Source organism: Mesoplodon bidens (assembly GCF_964165515.1).
Source record: "Mesoplodon bidens genome assembly, chromosome: 20".
Classification (NCBI taxonomy): domain Eukaryota; kingdom Metazoa; phylum Chordata; class Mammalia; order Artiodactyla; family Ziphiidae; genus Mesoplodon; species Mesoplodon bidens.
The window spans coordinates 14,131,589-14,143,724 of record NC_138181.1 but is presented as its reverse complement, the minus strand read 5'-3'; the positions used below and the strand labels follow the sequence as shown (position 1 = coordinate 14,143,724).

Below are 12,136 nucleotides of genomic sequence, written 5' to 3'. Positions count from 1 at the left end.
ATCTCACTTTACTCAACTCTCAGGACGACCTCCAGTGTTCAGTAAAGGTTGGAATATTTGTCAGATGAATGAATGAATGGTTGGAAAATATGCAATGTTAGTGGGGAGTGAAGGATATTTTGTCATGGGCTGGTGGTCGGATGTGTTTTAAAATTGGCTCCACTGTCCTGCTTTGTTAAACAGAGCAGTGTTTTTGGGCTCTGGGTCATCATTAGTTCTTAAACCACCAGGCTGGCACATGGTGATGCCTTGAGGAACTCCTGGGGTTGGTAGTCAGGCTTGCTTCCTTACTTCGCGGTCCTGTACCATGTTGCTTTTTCAGCTCTTCTTCATGTTTTAAAGCAATTCTCAGATCTCTTTTGGCTATTTTGGCATCATTTTCTCTGCTAAAAATCGACCTCATCTAGGTTAGATTTTGGATGGCTGATGACTTTTAGTATTCTATACTCTCATTAATGGGATGGTACTTGGGATAAATATTGAAAGATCGTTATAGGTTTTCTTCTTATAAATCTCTTTAAAAAAATTTTTTTTAATTTATTTTTGGCTGTGTTCAGTCTTCATTGCTGCATGCAGGCTTTCTCTAGCTGTGGCAAGCAGGGGCTACTCTTCGTTGTGGTGTGTGGGCTTCTCATTGCAGTGGCTTCTCTTGTTGTAGATCATGGGCTCTAGGCTCACGGGCTTCAGTAGTTGCGGCATGCAGGCTCAGTAGTTGTGGCTCGCGGCCTCTAGAGCGCAGGCTCAGGAGTTGTGGCACACGGGCTTAGTTGCTCCGCAGCATGTGGGATCTCCCCGGACTAGGGCTCGAACCTGTGTCTCCTGCATTCGCAGGCAGATTCTTAACCACTACACCACCAGGGAAGTCCCCAATAAATCCCTTTTTATAGAAGCCAAAAATATTTATTAGACCAAATTGCTGTCTAACAGACGTTACTTGATTATTGGCAATAAATTAGAATTCTTTAGATATAAACATGAAATGAGCTAACTAAAGCCAACTTTCAATTATCTATCCTAGTGGTGGGCAGGGAAGGTATGGTGAAAAGAACCCAGATGCGTGTGCTTCCATGTGGTGTCTTTTTGTTGTAGTCATTGCTGTTGCTTTTTGTGTTGAATTACCATTTTGGGGGGTTTTTTTTGGTTTTGTTTTGCGGTACGTGGGCCTCTCACTGTTGTGGCCTCTCCCGCTGCGGAGCACAGGCTCCAGACGCGCAGGCTCAGTGGCCATGGCTCACGGGCCCAGCCGCTCCGCGGCATGTGGGATCTTCCTGGACCGGGGCACGAACCCGTGTCCCCTGCATCGGCAGGCGGACTCTCAACCACTGCGCCACCAGGGAAGCCCTGAATTACCGTTTTGATGTGTCTGTTAAATTCCTGTGTATAACACATACTGATAACTAGAGCTAAATGGTTATTGTCAAACAAGAGCTGCATCTGGTGCTACCAAGATGTCATGAGAGAGTGGAGACATTGTTTAGATGTGGAAGCAAAGGACAAAATGGGGAAGGAACGCAGTTAGGTCTGGGAAGACTGGTCTGCTTGATGAAATAAGAGATGTAGGGATGGTGCACCCCAGCTGTGGGGAGGATGAGGATCCAGGGAGCAGAAGGTCTCATCTGGGTCTTCCTCAGGTGTCCAAGGAAAGAGAACTTTGGACCAAGGATAGGATTAGGGTGGAGATGGAAGGAGGGAAATAGGTTCTGTAGGAGCAAGCTAGAGAAAACAAACCAAAGATGGACTAGCCTATGCTCAGAGGATGTAAAAAGTGAGCTCCTTTGGAAGGGAGACTGAGGCTTAGATGTCTGGGGTGCCTGATCCAACCTAAATGTCTGCTGAATCACTGAAGTAGTAACATAAGTGATCACCAAAGAAACATATCCCCAAAACCAGGGAATATTGAGATCTGAGTTTCATTTATGTGCCTATGATTACCCAAATCTGTGTTACATTGGCCTTTAGACATCATCGCACCTTTATTAAAATGTGTTTAAATGGAAACATATTGACTTCAAACCCTGTCTGACAACATAATATCCTCTCTGCACCAATTACAAATTCTACATATATGTGTTGATTTTTCTGAGCTCCATTTTGGGCCAGTTATTAAAATATCATCATCATCGTCGTCAGAGTTGTAACACAATGAAATATAATGAAATGACCTAATTACAGTCTTTCCTCTCTCCCACTGCATTTTCAGAAAATAGGTCAAAGTCAATAGGATATTTAGGTTCTTTTCCGGCCTCCAGTTTATTAGCTTGAGTGTTCATGTCCTGAGTATACCAAAAAGGATGGGATATGGAATAAAGATTTTTAAAAATCATTGTTGCTACTCTGTATGTTAGGTACAGCTCTCTCCCATATGCCCTAACTGCTCATCTTCCAACTCCAGGAAAGTTCTTTTTTTTTTTTTTAATGACTTATAAACATTGCTGTCTCCTGATAGGTGGAATGGCTGAAAAACGAGGAGCCCATTGACTCTGAACAAGATGAGAACATTGACACCAGGGCAGACCACAACCTCATCATCCGGCAGGCGCGGCTCTCGGACTCCGGAAATTATACATGCATGGCGGCCAACATCGTAGCCAAGAGGAGGAGCCTGTCAGCCACGGTGGTGGTTTATGGTAAGACCAGCCCAAAGGCCAGGAATGGATAGATAGGACAGGAAGCAGAGAGGTAGAGGGGGGTGCATTTCATTAAATCTTTCAGTGTTTAGAACGGAAAGGACTTTGGGGGTTATCCATTATAGCGTTCTCTCCTGCCTCACCCCTTTGACAGGTGAAGGCAGATGCCTGTTTCTCTTTCATCCAGAATTGGACTTCTGGAGATAGTCAGTGACATTTTGGATCTCTTTTCAAAATAATTTAAAAAGTTGTTTGTTTTCTTCCATTGTGTTTATATTTGAAACGAAAGGAGGTGGGCAACTTCTGCTTCCCACTCTTCGCAAACCCAACACCCACACCCCCATCTTCCCCAGACCTGCGGTCGGCACCTCCTCTCCTGGCATATGAAATCCACCAAAAACAAACATGACTATTTGCTGAATATCTCAGGTATTGTATAAATGCAATTCCCAGCTATTGAAGTAAAGGCACTCCCTTCCACAATAGAAGAGCCCTGGGATTTATTTTTGAAGCACTTAAAGTTAATAGAAATTCAAATGCTGATATTTTCTTCTCATACTCTGGATTTTCAAGTGCTTTAGAGATATGTTGATGAGTTCTTCCTGTGGTTCATCATTTCCTTGCAATGCAAATTCTCTGCATCCCTCCTGTGTCAGAAGAGTAGACTGAGGGGTGGAGACTAGATCAGCCCCACTGTTGCCTCACGATGGGGCAGCCGGTGAGGGTCCCCGCCAGTCTCTTGGTACTCAACTCACAACACCTGGCAAGTGGCTTGCACATAGTAGGCAATCAGTAAATACCTCTTTCCTTTTTTTTTCTCCCCTCCCCGTTTTTCTCTCTCAGTGAATGGAGGCTGGTCTTCCTGGACAGAGTGGTCAGCCTGCAATGTTCGCTGTGGTAGAGGATGGCAGAAACGTTCCCGGACCTGCACCAACCCAGCTCCTCTCAATGGTGGAGCCTTTTGTGAGGGAATGTCAGTGCAGAAAATAACCTGCACTTCTCTTTGTCCTGGTGAGATATATGTAGATTCCCTTTTCCCTTCGGATCCACCAACATTATTGAGCTGGTGTGAAGCTTTCAGTAGAACCTTCCTTTCCAAAGTTACCATCTTCCAAGTTCTTCAAGTGGAGCCTTTGTCCAAAGTGCTAATGTGGAACTCATTGTAATAGCAAGAACATGGGTGAAATACCTCTGTTTGGGGGCATAATTTTTTCTTAATACTCAGATGACCCTAGACACTCACCATCAATAAGCCAAATGTTTTGACGTATTTTTATACTACCAGTGTTTGACTGGGCTAAGCCATCCCCTTCTCTCCTTGGGTTCTGCCATGTTGTAGCATTCATCTGTATAATAGGGATTAAGTGAGTTGTCTGTGAGCACAAAACAGGTACCAAATCCTTGACCTTTTATCATCAGTCACCAGTCAACTAACCTCATCAGTTCTACCTTTGTATTTATTGGCAATATAATTGGCAGAGATTGTAACACAGCAGTTTCCATTTCAAATTTGGGGTCTGCTTGCCTTCCTCTCTGAATAGAGAGAGGCTTCATTTACCAAATATGGCTTTTATGAGTTCTTTTGCTCATCTTATTGGCTCTCACCCAATTTATACAATGAGGAGTAGCCGAGATGGAAGATGACTTTCTGAATGAAAAGCATATCCTCCCACTGAGAAATGAATTGATCCTGGGTCTCACATGCATGATCAAACATTAGCTCCAAGGACACTGGACCAGAGACTCGTGTCTTTAAAATTGCGAGTCTAGTTCCACTCAGAGCTAAGGCCAGGCTCTCACCAGCAGCATATGCTTGGAGCTTTGTTTTGAATTTGTATTCAATATACATTTATTGAGTGCTTACTATGTGCCAGGTACTGTGCAAGATACATGTATACATGTAATGTCACTTAGCTCTGTGTTGTGATTTTTATGACCCCCAGTTGACAGAAATAGTGAAGTCAGGCTAAGTGCTTGCTTAGGGTTGTTCCACCAAGAAGTTGACAGAACCAAGATAAGGACTCAGACATTTTGCTTCAAGTTCAGTATTTGTATTTTACCCTGCTCTTGACTAGCTGCTCTAGATTAAAAATGGCAGTGTCTTCAGTAACCCACATAAGTATGGTTGGCCTATTCCTGGGAGATAGTGGGACACTTGTCTCCAACAGCTGCCATAATCTCTAGGGTGGTTTTCTAGGGGAATTAGATTCAGTTTGTTCGTTTCTACATACAGCAGCAATGCACGACCCAAGAAATTCTATTTGTGTAAGTCTTGGCATCTTGGGGTTTGGCTGACCTGTTTTAGTTTAATACTGTCAGTATATATGGGTTTAACTTTTTATTATTGAGGGGCTTTTAGGACTTGAAGAGCATTTATTCTACTCTCTGTTCTAAACTATCAACCCACAAGGAAGTGGTGATTACCAGTGGTTCCTGCACATAGTGTATCTGTCCATCTAAGATGCATTTGGGCATGAAAGATGGGGAAAGAATGGATAATAACATTATTAGCTAACCCAAGGGCACGGGTAATTCAAATATTTGCCCAAATTCAGTAAATTAGTCACATCCTGAAATAGCAAGAGAATTACGCCACTGCTTTTGTTAGCCTGTCTCTTTAGGAAAGAAACCACAGAGAGAAGATAAACACATATATTATTTTGTTTTGTGGTGGTGGTGACGGTTTAAAATCCAGCTCTAAGAACAACAGTGGCCCTGGGGTGAGTCTCCCGACAGCTGCCAGATTCATTCTAACGATGGTTCCCTCTGTTTTCCTTTGAAGTGGACGGGAGCTGGGAGGTGTGGGGTGAGTGGTCAGTCTGCAGCCCGGAGTGCGAGCATCTGCGGATCCGAGAGTGCACAGCCCCGGCCCCAAGAAACGGGGGCAAATTCTGCGAAGGCCTAAGCCAAGAATCCGAGAACTGCACAGATGGTCTCTGCATCCTAGGTAACACCTTCTGTTGCACATCTTCTGTGTCTGTCCAGCATAGGAAAAGAAATGCCATGACCCTTAATTCGGTGAAATAAGTTCACAGAAAACAAAATCTCCCAGAGCAAAGAGAATATGGGTGAAAAGTGTCGAAAAGTAGACAAAGAGATGTTTAGTAGAGATGGGGTCATTTAAAATTTTTTTTTATTTTTTATTTTATTTATTTTTTGTGTGTGGTACGTGGGCCTCTCACTGCTGTGGCCTCTTCCATTGTGGAGCACAGGCTCCAGACGCGCAGGCTCAGCGCCCATGGCTCACGGGCCCAGCCGCTCCGTGGCATGTGGGATCCTCCCGGACGGGGGCACGAACCAGTCCAGGCGGACTCTCAACCACTGCGCCACCAGGGAAGCCCTGAGATGGGGTCATTTTAAACATCGTTATCACTGTCAGTTCCACAGATGTGTATATTTATGATGGACGTAACTGGATATGATTTGAAGTTACATGATGAAAGAAAATGAGTTAGACTTTTGAGCTTAGCAAGTCTTTTCTTTTAGGGGCCAGCATTTTTAGGTTTGTGAAATTCTGATACGGATCACCATATGCTTGTATTTCTCCCAGGAATTTTACAGCACTATAAAGTGTTTCATGATCCTCAGAGACCATGGTTCTGGGACAAAGGGATATGTTGTGACTGTTACCTTACAAATGGGGGGGAAAATATGGCACTGAGGAGGTGGGTGGGTTTTGTATCAAATTGGTCTGGCAAGGCAGGAAATAGAATGCTCATTTCAGAACTCCCAAGCCTTTGCTTTATTCTTGAGATTACATTACAGCCATCTTCAAGGGACGGTCTGCCTGGGTATGAAAGTATGGGAGGGTCAAATAGAGCCACATAGAGATTGGTTTTAATTTGGTGCTGTCCTTTACTAGCTTTGTGATCTTGGGCAAGTCATTTAGCTGCTTAACTTCTCTGACTGTAAGTACCAAAAAAGTACCTATTTTTGGTTATTGTGCTCAGTGATAAAATAATGTATTTGAATATTTCATGGAACAGAATAGGTGCTCAGTAAATATCAATTCCTTCTCTACTTGCCCACTCAGATGTGCTAAGGTGTATTGATTTTTCTTAGATCCTTCAAAAACAGGAGATTCAGGGCATACCTATTCTCTAGAACCAGGTTGCCTTCTTGGAAAATATCCAGCAAAAAAGAAACAGTGTAGTTCAGTAGTTTGTCATCTTTTCAGGAATACATGTCCTTTTTATTTGGGAAGATTATGGTATGCAGGAAACATCTAAGTTGCATTTATTTTTCTGTATCAATATGACTAGCTATGCTTGAAAGCAAGCCTCTACAAACAGTAGTATTTTCAAGTCTAAATGGTTAATACATTGAAACATTGAAAGAAGCACTTTCTCATAGCCCATAGTTCCCTTGTTTGCTGGTACTAGTACTGAGTAGCCTGCATGTGTCAGATACAGTACAAGGGTCTGTAATTATAGGGAACTTACCCACCAGTCTCAGTGATGAAAGGGCCTGCTCTCGAATAAATACATTCCGTCCCCTTCCTAAATGTAAGGAAACATTTTTTTTAAATCAGCTTTATTGATGTCTAATTTACATATGATACAGCCCACCCATTTTAATTGTGCAGTTGGATGAATTTTGACAAACATGTACGGTTGTATACACCATCACAAATAAGACAGAGAACATTTCCATTAATCCCAAAAGTCTCCTCATGCTCTTTTGCAGTCAGTCCTTTCCTCCTACCCCAACCACCTTCTACTTTCTTTCACTTGACATAATGCTTTTGACGTTCCTCCATGCTGTTACCTCTATCAGTAATTAGTTCTTTCTTATTCTTAAGTAGTACTCCATTTTATGGATCTACCACAATTTGTTTATCCTTTCATGAGCTGACGGACATAGGGTTGTTACCATTTGGGGGCTACCATGAACAAAGCTGCTATGAACCCTTGTGTACAGATCTTTGTGTGGACATGTATTTTCGTTTCTTTTGGGTAAATATCTAGAAGTGGGATTGGTGGGTCATATCATAATTAGATATTTAACTTTATAAGAAACTTTCCACAGTAGCTGTAATCATTTAAATTTTTACCACTAAGATGTGACTGTTCTAATTGTTCCACATCTTTGCCAACACTTGGTATTGGTCTTTTTAAAGTAAGTCATTCTAATGAGTAAGTAGATTTGTGATTTTAATTTTAATTTCCATAATGGCTAACGATATTGAGCAAATTTTCATTTGTTTATTGGTCATTCATCTATGTTTTTTGATGAAGTGTCTATTCCAGTCTTTTCAAATGTAAGGAAACAACACAAACTCATTAGCAAGAAGTTTAAGGAAATGTGTCTCTGGGTAGGCCACCCTTGACTACCACCAGAGTTATCTGAAATATACCTTTAAGGTATGACTATTTTTAACATGTTTTTTAACTTATTTTTCCATTGATTAGGACTCTAATCTCATATATCTTCTAAAAAGCTGTTGACAGTATAACTATGTGGCTACTGATTATAGTTTAGATGATCATTAGATACTTTTGAAATATTAGAAATAAGAAAGTACTGGTTGAATTTTAGATAACCATAGTAATAACCTTTCCTAACAACCACCAACTGAACTTGGGCTTGGGGAGAATTCTATGAATGTCAAGCTTCAACCTTGGTTGACTGACACTTAGTCTTAGAGTTACTGATTGAAGACAGACAACGGTTAGCTCCTAATGTGAGAAAGAATTGTTATCAAATATGTAAATATTATTCATTTGCACTTGTATTGCAATATATAGTTATTTTTTAGTTGAGTAAGAGTTATGTTTAGGGCTAAAAGGAATTACCAGCATTAAGAGGATAGTGACCAGTCTAGATCCCAATTTTAAAATCTGAGGTATTGTGTTCATCAGGGTTCTCCAGAGAAACAGAACCCATAGGGTACGTATATAAGATACAGGCTATAAACATACGTACATACATACATACATACATATGTAAAGAGATTTATTATGAGAAATTGGTTCGTGTTATTATAGAGGCTGGCAAGTCCAGAATCTGCAGAACCAATGTTTCAGTTCAAGTCCAAAGGCTGGCAGGCTGCTATAGAACCAGGAAGAGCCAATGGCCCAGTTCAGAGGCTTTCAGACAGGAGAAGTCTCTCTTACTTAGAGAGGATCAGGACTTCAGCTGATTAGATGTGACCCACCCACATTATGGAGGGCAATCTGCTTTTCTCGGCCTGTCAATTTCAATGTTGGTCTCATCTGAAAACACCCTCACAGACTAATGTCTGACCAAATATTTGGGCACCTCATGGCCCAGTTGGGTTGGCACATAAAATTAACCATCACAAACGCATATGTACTTGGGAAGTTCCAAAGCATAGTTCTTTCCTTAGAGCCAGTCAAGCCGAGGTTCAGGAAATTGCTTTAAGTACTGAATGGAACCCTCCTGTGGACATTGGCCATGTGTGGTTTTAGTCTCACACGTGCAGTTTAGTGGATATTGTTTACATTTTCCAATAGTGGAAATAAGACGGATAGGGAAACAGTGAGGTTTATAATATGTTCAGCACTGAAGGTTGAGAGCTCTGTTAAATCCCCCCATGAGTTTAAAATGCTGTGTAAGCCTTTCCTTTCTGTTTAATCTATTTGTTCCCCTATTCCCCTTTCTACTTAAGCATGGGTTTTTCTAGCATTCTTTGCCTCTGTAATACGCATAATAAGATGTCTGTCAGTGTATATATGTCCATGCCACTCTCTCACTTTGTCACAGCTTACCCTTCCCCCTCCCCATATCCTCAAGTCCATTCTCTAGTATGTCTGTGTCTTTATTCCTATCTTACCCCTAGGTTCTTCATGACATTTTTTTTCCCTTCGATTCTATATGTATGTGTTAGCATATGGTATTTGTCTTTCTCTTTCTGACTTACTTCACTCTGTATGACAGACTCTAGGTCCATCCACCTCACTACAAATAACTCAATTTCATTTCCTTTTATGGCTGAGTAATGTTCCATTGTGTATATGTACCACACCTTCTTTATCCATTCATCCGATGATGGACACTTAGGTTGCTTCCATCTCCTGGCTTTTGTAAATAGGGCTGCAGTGAACATTTTGGTACATGACTTTTTGAATTATGGTTTTCTCAGGGTATATGCCCAGTAGTGGAATAGATAGCTAGTGGGAAGCAGCTGCATAGCACAGGGAGATCCGCTCGGTGCTTTGTGACCACCTAGAGGGGTGGGATAGGGAGAGTGGGAAGGAGGGAGACGCAAGAGGGAAGAGATATGGGAACATATGTATATGTATAACTGATTCACTTTGTTATAAAGCAGAAACTAACACACCATTGTAAAGCAATTATACTCCAATAAAGATGTAAAAAAAAAAAAAAGATGTCAGACATGATCAGAGACTCTTGATGGCTACAATGACTAAGCTTTGTGACGGAAAAAGAGTGAAGCCTGTGAAATCATAGAGGTGAATGAGATGTATTTATACATCAGTGGGCAAGGGGTATGTTTCTAAGAGCCCAACACCGGGATATATTCTGCCCTTTTAGACAGAGAGTGGCTACTCATGTCAACAAAAATGAATAGCATTTTACTATCTGTGCAGGAGTCAATGAACAGCAGTCTAGTTAGATGATACCAGCATCACTCTATGCTTCTAGCTGGTACTTCGCCAGAGTGCTCTTGGTGAAACTAGCTGTGCTCTCAGGATAGAGATCTAGTGAAGGTTTGGTTTGATTAAGATAGCATTTGGCAACAGCTTTATGGAGCAGTCGCTTCGTGAACGATCTAGGTCATGTTCCAATTTGGGGATTTCCTTCTTTTACATTTTTTTCCCTTTATGCCAGATACGACCCTAAAGCAAGTCCTCAATTCCCAACTTCTCTTGGCAGTTACAGAATGACATTGCTTGGCTGTTGGATGACCTACAATTCTTTGGTTTTATTTAGCTCTCAACAGTGCATCTGGATTCCTTTTGTTGTCCCTGAGGGCTACATTTCTCCTAGAGATGGAGCCGCCAGCTCTGAGTGGTCACTTTAACACTGGGGTATGATTGCTGCTAGGTCAGTTGTGACTGGAGCACAGGACCTTAGTGTTATGCTATCACAGATGGCCACACCTAAATGCCCTCAACAAGGAAATCAATGCCCCAAGACCAGGGAGTGTAAGATTAAGCAGTTGGTACCAATAGCAGTGAGTCCGAGGTTCCCACTTACAAGCATAAACTAAGCATCCAGTGCCTTTATGCTAGAACAGTTCTTTTCGAGGAAGATAATTACATGGGATGACCGTCGAGAGACAAGAACTTGTGGATCCATGTTTTTTAAGCTTTAACATCAAAATCAGGTAGTTTTCTGACCCCTGTCCTTTCTACTTGCTGAACTTAGCTGCTTCTGTGCCGGAGGATCACAGAAATGTCCATGTATATGACATGTACATTCCTCATTGGCAGGAACAGAAGGGTGAAAATAGTGGGGTGTTTAGTTTGAGTCTGAGACGTAAGGGGAGCCTGCTCCCTCTCCTTTTTATTCCAGCAGATGGAAAACTAAGGGCTTTGGCTTCAGAGGACTGAGTGAATCTGCTTCGGAGGGGATTAGTGCCCAGATGTGCAGTGAGAATGAAGCCAGAGAAATGCCACAGGGACCCGAAAGAGAGAGGAAAGCTTCAAGGCTGAGCTACCTGATAGCTGATCCGTCCGTCTTGTCAGGATGTGAGACAGGTCATTTCAACATTGACAGTTCAAAAATGGAAAGATCCGTCACATGGTGCTTTGTTCCCACTTCTCCGGAGGACACTGATAAGAAAAGTTGGAGGTGACAGTTTGGAAACCTCATCAAGGATAAAGATGTCTGTACAATAGCAGGTTCAAATAAACATCCCCAAGCTACACCTCGTAATCTAACCACATTGTCTCTTCAACTATCTACTTAAGTGACCTAACGGAAGCGCCTGAAAAGGTGAGCCTGTAATCACATCAGAGTACAGGTTGCCTTGGTAAGCATTTTCTCTTGACTCATTCTAAGCCTCATTGTTATCCATTACAGTAATTACCCGGGTCCCTTCCCTGTATTTCTTAGGGCACTGAGTAAGAGAATTTTCACTCCAGAGTTAGCTAAGTGCATCTGAAACAACTCTTACTTGTTGCTAGTGGTTTACAGAATGTCTGTTTCATATATAAGATTATAACAGATGGATGTCCCTTTACCAAAACGAACACCGTCATGTCCTGTCTTTGGGCAAAGAGTCAGGAATCACTGGACTCTCCTAAAAACTTTTTGTTGGATAAGGTCATATTTCAGGGCCCGCTGCACTACATAATTGGTTAATTATAGCACAGTAAAATTCTATATAGCAAAGAAATAAAAATGGCACCAGCAAGATAACATCCTAGCACAATGCATTAAGTTGTCATGAAGTTTCCTACTGCTTGTTAATTCTCCCAAGTAGTTTTAATGTTAAAAACCCATTCCATTCCATTTGTAGTACATAGTAGGTATTCCTTTTTCCATAAAGATTTTCCCTAGAAATACGCAATAGCTGC

At 41.8% G+C, this 12,136-nt stretch overlaps 1 protein-coding gene across 3 annotated transcripts in view; it reads left to right on the top strand.

Moving 5' to 3' along the window:
* UNC5D (unc-5 netrin receptor D) overlaps positions 1-12,136 on the top strand; it is a gene marked incomplete at its 5' end in the record, with an annotated part of 611,405 nt that overhangs the window by 493,730 nt on the left and 105,539 nt on the right. For 2 of the 3 annotated variants that reach the window (XM_081220827.1, XM_081220828.1), the window contains 3 exons: positions 2,447-2,627; positions 3,471-3,638; positions 5,410-5,574. In XM_081220827.1, the coding sequence (XP_081076953.1) occupies positions 2,447-2,627; positions 3,471-3,638; positions 5,410-5,574 (514 nt within the window). The remainder of the gene's footprint in view (positions 1-2,446; positions 2,628-3,470; positions 3,639-5,409; positions 5,575-12,136) is intronic. The other variant, XM_081220829.1, reaches the window with a different exon arrangement.